Source organism: Ornithorhynchus anatinus, chromosome X5 (genome assembly GCF_004115215.2).
Source record: "Ornithorhynchus anatinus isolate Pmale09 chromosome X5, mOrnAna1.pri.v4, whole genome shotgun sequence".
NCBI lineage: Eukaryota > Metazoa > Chordata > Mammalia > Monotremata > Ornithorhynchidae > Ornithorhynchus > Ornithorhynchus anatinus.
In genome coordinates this window covers 3,557,122-3,576,125 of record NC_041753.1, presented here as the reverse complement: position 1 = coordinate 3,576,125, position 19,004 = coordinate 3,557,122, and the positions used below count along the sequence as shown (strand labels likewise).

Below are 19,004 nucleotides of genomic sequence, written 5' to 3'. Positions count from 1 at the left end.
GACGGTGAGCCACTCGTGGGACAGCCTGATTACCATGTATCTACCCCAGTGCTTAGAACAGTGCTCAGGACATAGTAAGCGCTTAACAAATACCATAATTTTTATTAACATTAAATATCACGACCATGATGATGATTTCCTTTGTTGTTATTTTGCTCGAAGAGAGGTAGTCCTTTCTTGATAGCAGTGAGCCATGCCTCAGGTCTCCCAGCCCAAGAGATTATACAACACTACAACGCTCTGGGCCTTCACTGTGGTCTAAAACTGACACCACACTAGCAGCACACTCAGTTTGATTACCTCCTAAAGGATGTGATGGCCTTTTTCATTCCATTTTTGTTAACTTGTCTATCGTGGTATCATCGGTCCGTATGATGTCCCGGTAACAGAATTCTGGGATGAGTTCAGCTCTGCTTGGCCATTCCCAACTTTTGGTTGTGTGACCGTCTTTCTTGGCCTTCCTTTAATTATATATTATAATTTTTTCATTCCTACTAATGTCTGTCTCCCCCTCTGGAAGGTAAGCTCGCTATGGGCAGGGAAAGTGTCTGCTAATTCTGTTGTATTGTGCTCAATAAATACCACTGATCGGTTGATCGGTGCAGGCTGACAGATCACCTAAATTCTCTTTAAATAGAACAGTGCTTGGCACATAGGAAGCGCTAAACAAATACCATCATTATTGTTATTATTGTTATTATTATATCATCTGTCCCTACAGATTGGCTGTTTCAGGGTTCCAGTTGAGAACCACTTGCATTTCTTCTTGAGCTCCTAGGCTCAGATAATAGATCTGTATGGATCTGTATCTGTGTGGATCCGTAATCTGTATCCTAGGTTACAGATAATGGACGTTAAAAAAGGATTTATAGTGGCCGGTTAGCTGAGTTGGTTAGAGCGTGGTGCTAATAGCACCAAGGTTGCATCTTCGACCTTTTGATCCATATTTCTTCGGCTTGAATGGAGTAACCCAAAGCTCCTGCCATTTTTTTTTTTGTATTTTTCAATACAATCTTCTGTACTAAGCACTTGGGAAAGTACACTACAAATTATTGTATCGCATTATATTTTCATTTCTGTCTCCCTCTATAGCCAACAAGTCTACTAACTCCACCGTACTCTAAACAAAGTAAGTGCACAATCAATAGTATTGATTGTTTGGATGGAGAATGTGGTGTGTGTCCTCTAGACTATAAGCTCGTTATGGGCAGGGTATGTGTCTGTTTTATTATTATGTAGTACTTTCCTCAGCACCCAGTACAGTGCTCTGAACACAGAAAGCATTCAGTAAATATGATTGACTGCCCTAATGGGTCAAGCTGGTTGTGGACAGGAAAGTGTCTGTAGTACAGACACCCTTAGTACAGAGTTCTGCATACAGTGAGTGCTCAATAAATACAATTGATTGATTGGGCACTGGAGCAGGCCTGAACAGGAGTTGGGAATCTCAGCCGAGACCGGAAAGGTGAAGGAGAAAGACCGTCAGTTCGGTCTGGAATCTGATTCCACACAGCCACCACACTCCGTGTGACCACCTCCAAAAGCTGGTCTTCTTTATTCCGTTTTCTACTGACTCGTCTCTCACGGTGCTACCGGGTTTTGTGCTGCCTAGGTAACAGAATTCTATGGTGACGATTCGCTCTGGTCAATACAAACTTTTGTTTGTATGAATGTCTTCCTTGGTGCGGACTGAAAGATCACCTCCGCTCTCTTTAAATAATAACAATCGTGGTATTTGTTAAGCACTTGGGGGCCAGGCACTGTTCTAAGGGCTGGGGTGGATACAAGCAAACCGTATTGGACACAGTGGGGTCCACAGTCTCAATCCCCATTTTACAGATGAGGTAACTGAGGCACAGAGAAGTTAAGTGACTTGGACAAGGACACACAGCAGACAAGTGGCAGAGACAAGATTAAATGTTTCTTCAGTCTGCAAACGGTTTATAACAATTAATCCTTTAATCAATTGTATTTATTGAGCAATTACTGGGTGCAGAACACTATACTAAGCGCTTGGGAGAGCACAATATACCAGACTTGGTAGGTGCAACTTCTCCAGGAAACCATTCCTAACTAATTTCTAATCTCCCTCCTTCTTTTCCTTTTCCTTCTGCATGTCATAGCAGATGGAGCAGGGGCCTGGGAGTCAGAAGGTCATGGGTTCTAGTCTCATGGCCAACTCATTTTGCATGTACCCACCCCAGTGCCTAGTACCATTACTGGCAGATAGTAAGCACTTAACAAATACCACAATTATTAATTAAACCAGTGCCCACCTGAGGCGTGAAGACAGTCTAATCGTCTCCCCCGATTAGACTGTAAGCCCGTCAAAGGGCAGGGACTTTATCTGTTACCGATTTGTACATTCCAAGCGCCTAGTGCAGTGCTCTGTACATAGTGAGCGCTCAATAAATACTACTGAATGACTAGGAAGGCCATAGCCAGAGGCGGAAGTGGAGTCAAAATGGTTCCTGCTTTCGTTTCGGGTATGGAAAAGAGACACTTGTCAGGAGTGGGATTCGAACCCACGCCTCCAGGGGAGACTGCGACCTGAACGCAGCGCCTTAGACCGCTCGGCCATCCTGACTCGTTGCCTCTGTCACACTGGATACTTATAAAATTCCTAGACACAGCCCTTTCCTCGTTTTCTTTCTTGAGATATTTTCCTGTCCAATTCATTCATTCATTCATTCATTCAATCGCATTTATTGAGTGCTTATTTATCGAGTGCAAAGCACTGTACTGAGCGTTTAGGAGAGTAAAATACAACAATAAATAGATACATTCCCTGTCTACAACAAGTTTACAGTCTGGGGGGAAGACAAGACACATTCCCTGTCCAGGAGGGGATAGCTGGGAGCAATGTGGGAAGGGGGTGCTTGTTGAGCGCTTTCTATGTGCCAGGCACTGTCCTAAGCATTGGGGTGAATACAAGCTAATAGGGTTAGACATGGTCCTTGTCCCGCGTGGAGCTCACAGTCCTAATCCCCATTTTACAGATAAGGAAATTGAGGCACAGAGAAGTGACGTGATTTATTAGAATAATAATAATGACATTGTATTTGTTAAGCGCTTACTCAGTGCTAGGCACTGTACTAAGCCTTGGGGTTGATACAAGATAATCAGGTTGGACACAGTTCATGTCCCACATGGGGCTCACAGGCTTAACCCTCAATGTACAGATAAGGAAACTGAGACAGAGAAGTGAAGTGACTTATTAGAATAATAATAACGACATGGTATTTGTTAACCGCTTACTATATGCCAGGCACTGTACTAAGAGCTGGGGAAGATACAAGATAATCAGGTTATACACAATCCATGTCCCACCTGGGGCTCACGGTCTTAACTGCATTTTCTTACATACGAGGTAACTGAGGCACAGAAAAATTAAGTGACTTCCCAAAGGTCACACAACAAAGTGGCACTGTCTTGATTAGATCCCAAGAATGACTTCTTAGGACCATGGTAAGTAATAATAATAATGTTGGTAGGGTTGGAGGAGGAAGGAAAAGGCAGAGGACGGAGACAGGCAGATAAACACTGCCGGGCCCGTATGGGCCCCCGATCTAAGTCGGGGAGATTGGATCTAGAAACAGTATTTAAAAGTAGAAAACTCTGAATTTAAAGCATACAGTTGGCAAGTGATGGAGGGAAAGTTGAGCTGAGAATTACCGCTGGAGGTGATTATGGGCGGGCGAGGGAACCTGAGTCCAGAGGTGTTGATGAGAGTGAATTAGGTAAGAGAAATATAATCTCTTTTTTATTATTATTATTTAAAAACATTGCGTCCCTGGGTGGGCTCGAACCACCAACCTTTCGGTTAACAGCCGAACGCGCTAACCGATTGCGCCACAGAGACCTCCCTGCTACCGTTTTTTCCGTTATTCCTCCTCATCCCGATGACACCAGAAATTAAATCTATTTAGACGATATTAGATTTTTTCCATGAGGCCTTCCCTAACTTCTCAACTTCCTACCCTACTCCCCCCACCTCCTGCTTTCTTATAATAATAATGATGATGGTATTTGTTCAGCGCTTACTCTGTGCCAAGCACTGTTCCTAAGAACTGGGGGAGATACAAAATCATCAGGTTGTCCCACTTGGACAACCCCATTTTACAAATGAAGCAACTGAGGCACAGAGAAGTTAAGTGACTTGCCCAAAGTCACACCTGGTCTCAGACCCAAAGTGCTTAAATACTCCACCTCCTCCTCCTCCACCACAGCACCTTCATAATAATAATAATAATAATGTTGGCATTTGTTAAGCTCTCACTCTGTGCCAAGCACTATTCTAAGGGCTGAGGTAGATACAGAGCAATCAGGTTGTCCCACATGGGGCTCACGCTTTTCGTCCCCATTTTCCAAAGGAGGTAACTGAGACACAGAGAAGTTAAGTGACTTGCCCAGGGTCACACAGCAGACAAGTGGCGGAGGTGGGATTAGAACGCAAGTCCTCTTTCTATTAAGCCCGGCTTCTTCTCTATCCCAGCGTTTAGAACAGTGCTTGGCACTCATCCATCCATCCATCCATCCATCCATCCATCCATCCATCCATCCATCCATCCATCCATCCATCCAATCGTATTTATTGAGCGCTTACTGTGTGCACAGCACTGTACTAAGCGCTTGGAAAGTACAATTCGACAACAGAGACAATCCCTACCCAACAACAGTTTCACAAATACAACAACAACAAAAATAATAATAAACAAAAGTACATGTTTTGAATATATAATAACAAACAAAAGCAGCGTGGTTTAGTGGAAAGAGGCCGGGCTTGGGAGTCAGAGGACGTGGGTTCTAATCCTCGCTCCGCCACTTGTCTGCTGTGTGACCCTGGCCAAGTCACCTAACTTTTCTTTGCCTGAGTTATCTCATCTGCAAAATGGGGCTAAAACTGTGAGCTCTCCCCCACGTGGGACAGTCTGATCACCCTGTAATAATAATAATAATAATGTTGGTATTTGCAGAGCACTGTTCTAAGCGCTGGGGGATACAAGGTGATCAGGCTGTATCTACCCCAGCGCTTAGTGCGCGGCACATAGTAAGCGCTCAACAAATACCATGACAATAATTGGTATCACTTCACATTGTCGTTTTTAAGCGCTTAGTACAGTGCTCTGCATCCACTAACTGCTCAATAAATACGATTGAATGAATGAACAACCTCAGGTGCTGAGGGCCACTTTAGTCCCCAATCCAATCCTATCCAGAAGCGGGAAAGAAAAGATTTGGCAGGAAAAGGAGGACAGAGAAAGCAGGAAGAGGAGGGGATGTAGCTCAGTGGTAGAGCGCATGCTTCGCATGTATGAGGCCCCGGGTTCGATCCCCGGCATCTCCACGATTTTCCCTTTTTCCCCTCTCTCCCTTCAATCTGGCTCTGGCAAGCGGGGAGATGACCTTGCCGCCCTCCCCCTCCCTTTTCCTATTATCATCATCACTAACACTAATAATTAAAGTATCTGTTAAGCGCTCACTATGTGCCAGGCACTGTATAAGCGCTGGGGTGGGTAGAAGCAGTTGGGAGTCAGGGGTCGTGGCTTCCGATCCCGGCTCCGCCACTTGTCAGCTGGGTGACTTTGGGCAAGTCACTGCTCTGGGCCTCAGTGACCTCATCTGGAAAACGGGGATTCAGACTGGGAGCCCCGCCTGGGACAACCTGATTACCTTGTATTTACCCCAGCGCTTAGAAGGGCGCTTGGCACATAGTAAGCGCTTAAGAACACCATAATTATTGTTATTAGTCACTCAGTAAAATCACCGACTAATTGATTCAGACCCACGAGGGGCAGGGATTGGGTCTGATCTGACTATACCCTATACCTTGTAATAATAATAATAATGTTGGTATTTGTTAAGCGCTTACTATGTGCCGAGCACTGTTCTAAGCGCTGGGGTAGACACAGGGGAATCAGGATGTCCCACGTGGGGCTCACGGTCTTAATCCCCATTTTACAGATGAGGTCACTGAGGCCCAGAGAAGTGAAGTGACTTGCCCACAGTCACACAGCTGACAAGTGGCAGAGCTGGGATTGTACCCAGGCAGCAGTTCAATACTACAATAAGAGGAGGTCGAGAGGTGAGCTTGGGTAGATCAAGGGCCCCACGTGGGACAACCTGATCGCCTGTGACTGTGGGCAAGTCACTTCACTTCTCTGTGCCTCAGTTCCCTCATCTGTAAAATGGGGATTAAGACTGTGAGCCTCATGTGGGACAACCTGATTACCCTGTATCTACCCCAGCGCTTAAAACAGTGCTCTGCACATAGTAAGTGCTTAACAAATACCGACCTTATTATTATTATTGTACCCTTCCCAGCGCTTAGAACAGTGTATGGCACATAGTAAGCACTTAACAAATGCCAACATTATTATTATAGGACCTTGGGTCTAATCCTGCCTCTGCCACCCGTCTGCTGTGTGACCTCGGGCAAGTCACTTCACTTCTCTGGGCCTCAGTGACCTCATCTGTAAAATGGGGATTAAGACCCCCAGCCCCACGGGGAACACGGACTGTGTCCAACCTGATTCGCTTGCATCTACCTCAGCGCTTAGTACAGTGCCTGGGACATAGAGAAGCAGCGTCCTTGGGAGTCAGAGGTCATGGGTTCGAATCCTGACTCCGCCACTTGTCAGCTGTGTGACTGTGGGCAAGTCACTTCTCTGGGCCTCTGTTACCTCATCTGGATAATGGGGATGAAGACTGTGAGCCCCACATGGGACAACCTGATGACCTTGCATCTACCCCAGCGCTTAGAACGGTGCTCTGCACATAGTAAGGGCTTAACAAATACCAACATTATTATTAGGAAGCAGTGGAAAGAGCCTGGGCTTCGGAATCAGAGGTCATGGGTTCGACTCCCGACTCTGCCACTTGTCAGCTGTGTGACTGTGGGCAAGTCACTTCACTTCTCTGTGCCTCAGTTACCGCATCTGTAAAATGGGGATTAACTGTGAGCCTCACGTGGCACAACCTGATTACCCTGTATCTACCCCTCCCTCCTCACCTCTGCCAAACTGATTCTCTTCCCCTCTTCAAAACCCTACTTAAAACTCACCTCCTCCAAGAGGCCTTCCCAGACTGAGCTCCCCTTCTCCCTCTACTCCCTCTACCGCCCCCCTTCACCTCTCCGCAGCTTAACCCTCTTTTCCCCCCATTTCCCTCTGCTCCTCCCCCTCTCCCCCTCTCCCTTCCCATCCCCTCAGCACCGTACTCGTCTGCTCAGCTGTATATATTTTCACTACCCTATTGATTCTGTTAATGAAATGCACATCGCCTCGATTCTATTTAGTCGCCATTGTTTTTACGAGATGTCCTTCCCCTCGACTCTATTTATTGCCATTGTTCTTGTCTGTCTCCCCCGATTAGACCGTAAGCCCGTCGAAGGACATGGACTGTCTCTATCTGTTGCCGACTTGTTCATTCCAAGCGCTTAGTACAGGGCTCTGCACATAGTAAGCGCTCAATAAATACTATTGAATGAATGAATACCCCAGCGCTTAGAACAGTGCTCTGCACATAGTAAGCGCTTAACAAATACCAACATTATTAGATAGCATAAAAAAACCAAGTAGGATGGGGATTCAACTGTATATATTTTCATTACCCTATTTATTTTGTTAATGAAATGTACATCGCCTTAATTCTATTCATCTGCTATTGTTTTAATGAGATGTTCATCCCCTTGATTCTATTTATTGCTATTGTTCTTGTCTGTCCGTCTATCCTGGGATTAGACCGTAAGCCCGTCAAAGGGCAGGGACTATCTCTATCTGTTGCCGAGTTGCACATTCCAAGCGCTTACTATAGTGCTCTGCACATAGTAAGCGCTCAATAAATACTATTGAATGAATGGGGATGACGTCACGGCCCCCCTCCTTTCCGCCTCGCCCTCCAGTTCTCGCGAGGGTTCAGAGGGGTCCCTCTGTGATTGGCGGGGGAGCGGGAAGGGGCGGGGCCTCGCGGCCTCGCCCACCTCCCCGTCAAGGCGTCGCGCGGGCCCTACTTCCGGTCTCTTTTCCCTCGCGGCGGGCGCGATGGCCGTGGGGAAGAACAAGCGCCTGACTAAAGGCGGCAAGAAGGGGGCCAAAAAGAAGGTGTAAGTGGGGCGGTGGGGGGCCCCGCCGGGCTTGTCCCGCGGGTCTCGGGCGGCGGCGGGGGCCGGATGGAGGCGGATGGCGGCGGATGGAGCGGCGGGCGGGCGCGGGACCCGAGCGCGAGCCCCCGGCCGCCTCCTCCATCCGGGTCCCCCCCTCGTCACTCTGCCCTTTGACCCCAGGGTGGATCCCTTCTCCAAGAAGGACTGGTACGATGTCAAGGCCCCGGCCATGTTCAACATCCGCAACATCGGCAAGACCCTGGTCACCAGGACGCAGGGAACCAGTAAGTCTGCCGTCACCGCCCGGCGGAGAAAACCCAGGCGCCCGGAGGACCTGGGTTCGAATCCTGCCTCCCCTCGCCCCACCTGTGATGTGCATTCATTCAGTAGTATTTACTGAGCGCTTACTGTGTGCAGAGCACTGTACTAAGCGCTTGGGGTGGACAAGTCGGCAACAGATAGAGACAGTCCCTGCCCAGTGACGGGCTCACAGTCTAATCTGGGGAGACGGATAGCAATAGCAATAAATAGAATCAAGGGAATGGACATCTCATTAACGAAATAAATAGGGTAGTAAAAATATATGCAAATGATGGATGTGGCACTAAGAGTAATAATCGTGGCATTTGTTAAGCCCTTACGGTGTGCCAAGCACTGTTCTAAGCAAGCAGATCAAGTTGTCCCATGTGGACAACGATTAATGATAATGTTGGTATTTGTTAAGCGCTTACTATGTGCAGAGCACTGTTCTAAGCGCTGGGGTAGATACAGGGTAATCAGGTTGGCCCACGTGCGGCTCACAAATCTATCCCCAGTTTACAGATGACGGAACTGAGGCACAGAGAAGTGAAGTGACTTGCCCACAGTCACACAGCTGACAAGTGGTGGAGCCGGGATTAGAACTCCTGACCTCTGATTAGACTGTAAGCCCGTCAATGGGCAGGGATTGTCTCTATTGCCAAACTATATTCCAAGCGCTTAGTACAGTGCTCTGCACATAGAGCTCAATAAATACTATTGAATAAATACTATTGAACGAATGACCGTCTTCATCCCCATTTTCCAGGTGAGGTAACTGAGGCCCAGAGGAGTTAAGTGATTTGCCCAAGGTCACGCAGCTGACAAGTGGCGGAGCCGGGATTAAAGCTCCAAACTTCTGACTGCCAAGCTCGTGCTCTTTCCACTGAGCCATGCTGCTTCTCCAGTGCAAGTCATTGGGCAGGGATCATCTCTGTTGCCGGATTGTCCATTCCAAGCGCGTAGTACAGTGCTCTGCACATAGTAAGCGCTCCATAAATACTACTGAATGAATAAAGTCACTCTTAGAGAACCAGCGTGGTTTAGGGGATAACACGGGCGGCAAGATAAACGAGATTGGGGTACGGTGAGGAGAGGTTAGGATTGTCGGGCAGGGTGCGTAGGACACCACTCATTCTGCTTCCTGCAGGTATTGGGGTGATGGACCAGGAGGTGACGTGGCAAAGAGGGAGACTGTATTTGTACCCCAGGGACGGCACGGGCAGGAGGCCCTGGGCCCCGTTTCCCGTTGGGCAGGGCCAGGGAACACCTTGGAATCTGGGAGCTTGGGTTAGGGTGTCAGGAACAGTATGGGAAGCTCAAGGGACAGGGATCGAGTCTTTACAGAACCCGCGCCTGGGAGTCAGAAGGACCTGAATTCTACTCCCAGTTCCGCCGCTCCTCCGCTCTGTGCCTCGGACAAGTCACTTCAGGGCCTCAGTTGTGTCATCTGTAAACTAGGGATTAGGACTGTAGGAGCTCTTTGTGGGACGGGGACCGTGTCCAACCTGATTACCTTGAATCTACCCAGGTAGGTCCAGTGCCTGGCCCCTAGTAAGCGCTTAGCAAATGTCACAGTTGTTACTATTGCGCAGTGGTTAGTAGAGTGTGTCGCACAGAGAAGACCCTTAAATACTGTTGCTGTCACTGTAAAGGCCCAACATTGAGTGGGAAGAGCAGAGTTGTGCTATGGTTTGGATTTGGCGGCGAGTGTTTTTGTTTTATTAGAATTGGTTAAGCGCTTACTGTGTACCAGGCACTGTACTAAGCTCAGGGTGACCATTCAGTAGTATTTATTGAGCGCTTACTGTGTGCAGATCACTGTTCTAAGCGCTTGGAATGTACAAATCGGTAACAGAGACGGTCCCTGCCCTCTGATGGGCTTACAGTCTAATCGGGGGAGAGTCTGAACACTCTCCATGTCCCACGTGGGGCTCACAGTCTTCACCCCCATTTTACAGAACTGGGAACTGAAGCCCAGAGGAAGAGAAGTGACTTGTCCAAGGTCGCGCAGCAGACAAGCGGTGGAGCCGGGAGTAGAACCCAGGTCCCGGTTCAAGGAAAGCAGACTTGTTGGCCTGAGAAGACGTTCTCGTTGGTGTGCGTCTGGATCAGTGGGAGCGGTCGGCTAGCTACTGGACTGCGGCGGCACTGTACCAGACGCTTGGAGGCCATAGAGACATAAGACCTGCCTCTGAGGAGTTACAGTCCAACAGGGCAGACAAGAGGTCCTTCTGAGTGGCATTTTTTTATAGATGGTTTTTGTCGCGCGCTTACTACGTGCCAGGCAAGTAGACAAGCTATTCAGGTAGGATTTAATCGCCGTCCCACGTGGGGTTCACAGTCTGAGTAAGAAAAAGCGTGGGCCCGCAAGTCGGGATTGGGGTTCCAATCCCGGCTCTGCCGTTCATTTGCTGCGTGACCTTAGGCGAGTCAGTTCACTCGTCCGTGCCTCGGTTACCTCATCTGTAAAGTGGGGATGAAGCCTGAGCTCCGCGTGGCCTATCTAACTTGTTTCTACTCCATAGTAAACTCATTACCGATACCATTAAAAGAGAGAGAGAGAACTGGTGTTGAATCCCCATTTTCCAATTGAGGAAACTGAAGCACAGAAGAGCGACCTGCCCTAGGTTACCCAGTACACAGGTGGCAGGGGCTGGATTAGAACCCACATCCTCCGACTCCCAGGCCCGGGCTGTTTTCACCAGGCCGTGCGTGTTTTCTGTTGTATTCTCCCAAGCCTTGTGCCACGTCGGCCCTCGGTAAACCCCTTAGCTACTAGCTAAACGGTGCATGTTCACCAGTTCGGCGAGGAGTAATAGACATGCAGGAATGAAGATACTCTCCAGTCACTTGTCGGGCATCAACTCTGTGCGGAAGGCTGAGAGGGCAGTTTGAGAGCGTACAATTAAACGAGGAGACAGCATCCCACCGCTCGAGGAGTTTATACCGTAACTGGGGAGAAGGAGACTAAAGCAAGCTACAGGTAGAAGAAATAAGGAGAATAAAAATAGGGACGTAAACTCCTTCATTCCTTCATCGTCATATTTATCGAGCGCTTCCTGTGTGCAGAGCACTGAACTAAAGGCTTGGAAAGTACAGTTCGGCGACTGATAGAGACAACCCTGTCCAACAGCGGGCTCGCAGTCTAGAAGGGGGAGACAGACAACAGAAGAACAGCTCCTTGTGAGCTGGGAACACGGCGGCCCACTCCGTTATATTGTACTCGCCCAAGCGTTTAGTACAGTGCTCTGCACTTACTAAGCACTCAATAAATACCATTGATGGGGTTGAGTGCTACTGGGAGCATGGCCTAGTGGAAAGAGCATGGGCCTGGAAGTCACAGATCCTGGGTTCTAATCCCAGCTCCTCCACATGCCTGCTGAGTGACCTTGGGCAAGTCACCTGACTTCTCGCGCCTCAGTTACTTCATCTGTAAAATGGGGATTCAGACTGGGAGGTCGCTGGGACAGGGACTCTGTCCAACCTGATTCGCTTGTATCTCCCCCAGTGCTTAGAACAGCGCTTGGCACCTGGTGCTTAGAATACTTGGAGCAGAGCCTGGCGTCTGGTGGTTTGCAAGCACCGTAATTATTATAAATTACCAAAAACTGACGGGACTTGGAAGTCAGGTGGGGGTGGTGTGCCAGTTTAAATCAGGAATTGCCTGCCGCAGGGGTGAGTTGATTAGAGGGGGTGAGAGGGGGGAGGACTTTCCTGACTAGTGAGCAGCAAGCCTGTAAATCCTAATAATTGTGGTATTTATTAAGCACCTACTTCATGCCAAGCACTGTAGATACAAAATAATCATGTTGGACCCAGTTCCATATGGTTCACAATCTCTCTCATTCATCCGATAGTATTTATTGAGTGCTTACTATGTGCAGAGCACTGTACTAACGTGACTGGGTAAGAACCGGGTGGCACCGATAATAATCGTGGTGTCTGTTAAGTACTTACCGTGTGCTAGCCACTGTCCTAAGCGCTGGGGTGGATGCAAGCAAATCAGTTGGAACGCAATCCCCTTCTCACATGGGGCTCCCATTCTCGGTCCCCATTTTCGGGATGAGGTAACTGAGGCCCAGAGAAGTAAAGTGACTTGATTAAGGTCACTTGTGGGCAGGATTAGAACCCGCGATCATCTGACTCCCGAGCCTGGGCGCTTCTCAAGGGGAGCGGTCTGGGAAGGTCCCTTGGAGGAAGTGGCTCGGGGTTCCGGGAAGGCGCTGCCGTGTAGGGGCGGGAGAGGGGAGTCTCTCCTTCACCAGCCCGCTCCCGTCCTCCCGCCCTGTAGAGATCGCGTCCGACGGCCTCAAGGGCCGGGTGTTCGAGGTGAGTCTGGCCGACCTGCAGAACGACGAGGTGGCCTTCCGCAAGTTCAAGCTCATCACCGAGGACGTCCAGGGCAAGAACTGCCTGACCAACTTCCACGGGATGGACCTGACCCGCGACAAGATGTGCTCCATGGTCAAGAAGTGGCAGGTGGGCCCGGCACCGGTGGGGCGGAGGGGCGGATGGGGGGGCGTCGGCAGGGCCCCCGTGGTCCCCGGACCAGGGCAGGAGAGGGGCAGGGATACGTGATGACAAGATGTTTCGGTCCCAGATGACGTCCCGTGATTTGACTGTTGCATTTTTCTGACGTCCCGAGTGCTGCGGCGGAGGCGGGGACCGCCTTGTCCGACCGGTTGTCGATCAGTCGTGTTTATTGAGCGCTTAGTGTGCGCAGAGCACTGTTCGGAGCGCTTGGGAGAGTGCAGTACAAGAGTTAACCGCTTAGTACAGTGCTCTCCACACAGTAAACGCTCAATAGATCCGATTGAATGAATCGGCAGACCCGTTCCCTGCCCACAGCGCGCTTCCAGTCTAGGGGGGAGAATGGGAGCTTGCAGAATCTGCAGGGGGTTGAGGAGACTGCGGGACATTCTGGATAAAAGGCGGGGTGGACCAGTCTACTTGGGGGAGACTCTGTTGGGGGGGGGGGGGGGCGGCGCACGTGGGCTGTGACCCCGGGTTCGCTCAGACCGTACGTGGTGCGTGTGAATTGAGACTCGCGGGGGAAAGCGGAAAGCAAAGGAGATGAGTAAGAACTGGAGAACTGGGACCGGTGTAAAGCGGGGCCCCGGGGGGAAGAACGGGGTCCCAAAGAATAGCGGAAAGGAGAGATCGGGGGGGCAGGAGGCAAACCGGGAAGGAGATGGAGTGATCGTGTGGGATGGGCAGGCCCAATCTGATGGACGGCTGTCGCGGGCTCTCCCCCGGCGGGCGTCCGGCGTGGTGGGAAAGTGAGGGGCTAGGAGGAGCAGGGGGGTGGGCTCGGTCTCTGCCCACTCGGGCTCCTCCACGGGCCTGGCCCGGAAACCCTCCGGCGGGGGGGGGAGACGGGTGCGGGCGGGTCCTCCCTGGCCCTGACGGCCGGCCTGCGTCCGTCCCCGCCCGCAGACGATGATCGAGGCCCACGTGGACATCAAGACGACGGACGGCTACCTGCTGCGCCTCTTCTGCGTGGGCTTCACCAAGAAGCGCAACAACCAGATCCGCAAGACGTCGTACGCCCAGCACCAGCAGGTGCGCCAGATCCGCAAGAAGATGACGGAGATCATGACCCGCGAGGTGCAGACCAACGACCTCAAGGAAGTCGTCAACAAGTTGTGAGCGGCCGCCCGGCGGTGGGTAGGGGAGGTGGGGGGACCCCGGACCCTCGCTGGGTGGCGAAGAGGCGTGGGAACGGGTGATGACCACATGTTTCGGTCCCAGATGACGCCCTGTGATTTCACCGTTGCGATTTTCTGACGTTCCCACGGCGGGGCCGCCTCGCGGGGGGCGGGCCGGGGCGGCGAGCGGGGCGGGGGCGTCCGATAACGCGGGGGCCCGGCGTCCGCAGGATCCCGGACAGCATCGGCAAAGACATCGAGAAGGCCTGCCAGTCCATCTACCCCCTCCACGACGTCTTCGTGCGCAAAGTCAAGATGTTGAAGAAGCCCAAATTCGAGCGTGAGTGGAGCGGGAATCCTTCCCGTCGTCCCTGCTTAGAAGCGTCCGCGTCCCGTGGGCGCCGGGCGGGTCTTCCGGGTCGGGGGAAGGGTTCGATCCCGGCGGGCGGAGACCGTGGATGTGCTTCTGCTGTACGTTCTTTGCAGTCGATGGATGAATCGGTGGCATGTATTGAGCGCTTAACTGCGCGCGGAGCACTGGGCTGCCCCCGGATACGACCTCGTCACCACCGTTCCCTTCCCCGTCGGCCCTTCCTGGGGACCCTTGACCTCTGACGCTTGCCCCCCCCCCCCCCCCCCCCCCGTCTCCAGTGGGGAAGCTCATGGAGCTGCACGGAGAAGGCAGCGGATCCAGCAAACCGTCCGGGGACGAGACGGGAGCCAAGGTGGAGCGCGCCGACGGCTACGAGCCGCCCGTCCAGGAGTCCGTCTGAGACCGGCGCGTCCGTGGAATAAAGAGCTTCACGGCTCAGTGCCGCCTGGCCCGGCCTGGTTCCTCCGCCACGTCCCGCCCCCGGGGGAAGGGCGGGCACGTCCCGGCCTCCCACAAGGGTTCCAAAATCCCGGAATCCTTGTACCCGCCGATCGATCGTACACGTTTCGAGGGCTGAGTGAGAAACTCCGGACCAAACTCACGGTAATAATAATGTTGGTGTTTGTTAAGCGCTTACTATGTGCAGAGCACTGTTCTAAGCGCTGGGGTAGACACAGGGGAATCAGGTTGTCCCACGTGGGGCTCACGGTCTTAATCCCCATTTTGCGGATGAGGTAACTGAGGCACAGAGAACGGTACTAGCCGCTGTCCCTCTCGCTTAGCCTGTGAGCACCGTGTGGGACGGGGATTGGGTCTGATTTGCCTCCACTCATAATCTACACTAATAACATCATAATAATAGGGATTTGAGAAGCAGCGTGGCTCAGGGGAAAGAGCCTGGGCTTGGGAGTCGGCGGTCATGCGTTCGAATCCTGGCGGCTGTGTGACTGTGGGCAAGTCACTTCACTTCTCTGTGCCTCGATTGGCTCATCTGTAAAATGGGGATTAAGACCGAGCCTCACATGGGATAGTCTATCTGTTGCCAAATAGTCCATTCCAAGTGCTTAGTACAGTGCTCTGCACATAGTAAGCGCTCAATAAATACTATTGAATGAATGGGACAACCTGATGACCCTGTATCTCCCCCAGCGCTTAGAACAGTGCTCTGCACATAGTAAGCGCTTAACAAATACCAACATTGTTATTAGTGGATAGAGCACGGGCCTGGGTGTCAGGAGGACCTGGGTTCTAATCCCGACCCTGCCACTTTTCTGCTGTGTGACTCTGGGCGAGTCAGGTTGCTTCTCTGTGTGTCAGTGACCTCATCTGGAAAATGGGGTTTAAGACTGTAAGCCCTGTGTGGGAGATGGCCTGGGTCCAACCCGGTACAGCGCAGTCGGAGGGAGAACGGACATTATTCCCGTTTTACAGTTGAGGAAACTAAGGGCCAGAGAAGTGATATGACTTGCCCAAGGTCACCCGGTAGGCAAGTGGCGGAGACAGGATCAGAACCCGGGCCCCGGGCTCTTCACTCTGCTTCACATGCTTCCTATATCTACCGCAGCGCTGAGCACATAGGACCACTGTAGTCGTCATTAATATTTATGGTATGAAGTGCTCATTAGGGGCCAGGTGCTGAAATGATACAGTCCCTGTCTCACGGAGGGCTCACCGGCTCAGTCCCCGTTTTACAGATGAGGTCACGGAGGCCGGAGAAAAGTGACCTGCCCAAGGTCACCCAGCAGACAAGTGGCGGAGCCGGGATTGGAACCCACGACCCGATTCCCAGGCCCGTCTGTCCACGGCGCCGTGCCGCTTCCCATCCGGTGCTCTGCGCGCGGGGCTCACCCACCGGTTACGGACGGCCGAGCGCCGGGGAGAGTCCGGTGCCACGGAGTCGGTCGACCCGTTCCCCCGTGGGGCCCGACCGCTGTCCTGAGCGCTCGACCGAGGAGACTCCAGTTACGATGCGTCTTGCTCACCCGTGGGTGAAGAAGCGGAAGCTGGGTGGTCTGGCGGGCTTGGGAGTCCTTGGAAGGTCGTGGGTTCTAATCCCACTTGTCCGCTGGGTGACCTTGGGCAAGTCATTTCATGTCTCTTGGCCTCCGGGAGCCATCATCATCATCGTTGTTATTAGTAATGATAGAGGCTATTATGGGGTATTTCGGGGGAGGGAATCTCCAGAAGAGCCACAAGGAGGCAGTGTGGCCCCGGGTGCTCAACGTCTTCGGCTACACAATGTTTCGTTTTTTGTGGTATTTTACGGAAGCGCCGAGGAAGGCGCGAGCTAATTAGGTCGGACACGGTGCCTGCGATGCGCGGAGCTCGCACTCTAAACAGGAGGGAGTACGGGGCTCCCCATTCGACGGACGAGAGAACCGAGGCACCGAAATAGAATGACTGGCCCGAGGTCACGCGGTTGGCGGAGCTGGGTATAGAACTCGGGCCCTTCTGACTCCCGGGCCCAAGTCCTCTCGGGAAGTCAGCTCTTCGCCCCGATACCCTCGCCTCTTCTCCCACGCGCCTCCCCGAAATCTGAACGGTTCCCCCGGAGAAACCCCCAGTCTTTTGAGCCATCCAAGTTTAGTCGCCGTGCCCCACTTAAGCCTCCGCGCTCAAACATCCTCCCCTCGGTGACCAAACTGACGCTCTCAACACCGCCCTCTCTACCGACCTCGACCCCCTCGCTCCCCAGCCCTTCGTCGATCTCGTACCGCTAACCCACGGCCCCGCGACCCCGGCCCCGTCTGCTCGAGCCGCGGAGCGCTGCTGGCGGAAATCTAAATGTCAGGTCGACTCGGTCCGCTTTGAGTTTATCCTTGCACGCTTTAACGCTGCCCTCTATTCTGCCTGGCAAAATTCTCTACCCATATTGACCCCCACGCCCATCACTCTCACCGGTTGGTGCACGTATTTCATTTCCCCTTCAGGCCCCCTGTTCCCCCACCCCCATTCCTCACCCCGGTGGCCTGGCCACTGACTTTATTAAGAAAATGGACAATATCAGGGGTGATCTCCCTAAAATCTCCTCTTCCCCAGTGCCTACCCCATTCTTCAGCTCTCCCATCTTTCCTAGCAGTATTTCTAAAAGAGATCTGCTTTCTCTCAAAATCCAGCCCCTCCACCTGCACATCCAACCCCATTCCTTGGCACCTTCTCGAAACACCTGCCTCCTCCCTTCTTCCTTCCCTAACTGCCGCCTTCCAGCTCTCCAATGGCTTCTTCCCCTCTGCTCTCAAACACGTTTGTGTCTCCCCTGCCCTAAAGTAAAACCTCTCTGGACCCCACGGCTCCTTCCGGTTATCACCCCGCCTCCCTCCTATCCTTCCTCTTGGGCAAGTCGTCGACACCCGCCGTCTCAAATTTCTGTCCTCCGATTCTCTTCTCCACCCCCTCCGACCTGGCTTCCTTCCCCTTCGCTCCACGGCAATCGCCCTCTCGAAGGTCCCCGATGACCTGGCCAAATCCAAATCCTAATCCTCCTCGACCTCTCGGTTAAGACGCTGTCGACCACCCCCTTCTGTAAACGTAATCCACCGTCGCTTTCACTGACCCTGTCCTCTCCCGGTTCCACTCTTAAATCTCTCTAGCCTCTCTTTCGCGGGCTCCTCCGTCTCCCACCGCCCCAACCGGGGGGGTCCCTCGAGGTTCAGATCTGGATCCTCTTCTAATCTCCATCTACGTCCACACCACTCCCTTGGAAGACACGTCTCCGAGAGGCCTTCCCCGACTAAGCCCTCCTTTCCTTTTCTCCACTCCCTTCTGTACCACCCTGACTTACTCCATTCATCCCCCCTCCCAGCCCCACGGCACTTGCGTATATATCTCATTTTATCTATCTTTATTCATGTCTGTCTTCCCCCCGGACCGTAAGCCGGAGAGCTTGCCAAGTGGATTGGAGGGGTGGGGAGATGGGGAGGGGAGTCCGGGGGGGTCGATGGCCCAAAGCAGCCAGCTCTGTCAGCTGAAACAGGAAAAGGAGCCGCTTTGCCCGTGGAAGATTCCCCCCTCTCCCCTTCCCCACCCTCTGTTCTGAACAGCAGAGCCAGTGGGAAGCAGCGTGGCCTAGTGGATAGAACTCGGGCCAGGGAGTCAGGAGAATTGAGTTCCAAACCCCGCTCCGCCCCTCGTCTGCTCTGGGACCTTGGGCAAGTCATTTCACTTCCGTATTTCCCTTCCCTCATCTGGAAAACGGGAGATACGAACCCCGGCGTTTAGCGCAGTGCCTACCGCATGTACAGTTATATTTATTGAGAGTTTGCTGTACGCGGAGCACCGTACCAAGCGCTTGGGAGGTCCGGGATAACGGACGCATTCTCCGTCCACAGCGGGCTTACAGTCTAGAGGGGGAGACAGACGTCGATAGAAATACACGACAGATAAGGACCTAAGTGGCGCGGGCCGGTAAGGGGGATGAATGAGGGGAGCGAGTCAAGGCGATGCGGAAGGAACAGGCAGAAGAGGAAAGGGGACCTTAGAGAAGGCCTCTCGGAAGAGACGGGCCTCCGGTACGGTTTTGAAAGCGGAGATCCGTCGGAGGCCGGAGGGAGGACGTGGGCGAAGGGTCGGCGGCGAGGTA

General features: G+C 52.3%; 1 protein-coding gene and 5 non-coding genes across 6 annotated transcripts; 4 read left to right on the top strand and 2 right to left on the bottom strand.

Annotated features, from left to right (window-relative positions):
* Positions 1 to 2,504: 2,504 nt before the first annotated feature.
* TRNAL-CAG lies at positions 2,505 to 2,587 on the bottom strand. Its single transcript has one exon. It is a non-coding gene; the product is annotated as a tRNA-Leu (tRNA).
* A 1,201-nt stretch (positions 2,588 to 3,788) lies between these two features.
* Positions 3,789 to 3,862, bottom strand: TRNAN-GUU. Its single transcript has one exon. It is a non-coding gene; the product is annotated as a tRNA-Asn (tRNA).
* A 1,413-nt stretch (positions 3,863 to 5,275) lies between these two features.
* On the top strand, positions 5,276 to 5,347 carry TRNAA-CGC. Its single transcript has one exon. It is a non-coding gene; the product is annotated as a tRNA-Ala (tRNA).
* A 2,646-nt stretch (positions 5,348 to 7,993) lies between these two features.
* Positions 7,994 to 14,873, top strand: LOC114808143 (40S ribosomal protein S3a). Its single transcript, XM_029055859.2, has 6 exons — positions 7,994 to 8,104; positions 8,285 to 8,388; positions 12,696 to 12,883; positions 13,841 to 14,049; positions 14,283 to 14,392; positions 14,704 to 14,873. Exons 1-6 carry the CDS (start codon positions 8,043 to 8,045, stop codon positions 14,823 to 14,825), a joined length of 795 nt encoding a protein of 264 aa, XP_028911692.1. The 5' UTR covers positions 7,994 to 8,042; the 3' UTR covers positions 14,826 to 14,873.
* LOC114808353 lies at positions 12,974 to 13,044 on the top strand. The gene has a single exon (XR_003756199.1). It is a non-coding gene; the product is annotated as a small nucleolar RNA SNORD73 (small nucleolar RNA).
* On the top strand, positions 14,125 to 14,195 carry LOC114808364. The gene has a single exon (XR_003756210.1). It is a non-coding gene; the product is annotated as a small nucleolar RNA SNORD73 (small nucleolar RNA).
* Positions 14,874 to 19,004: the final 4,131 nt, after the last annotated feature.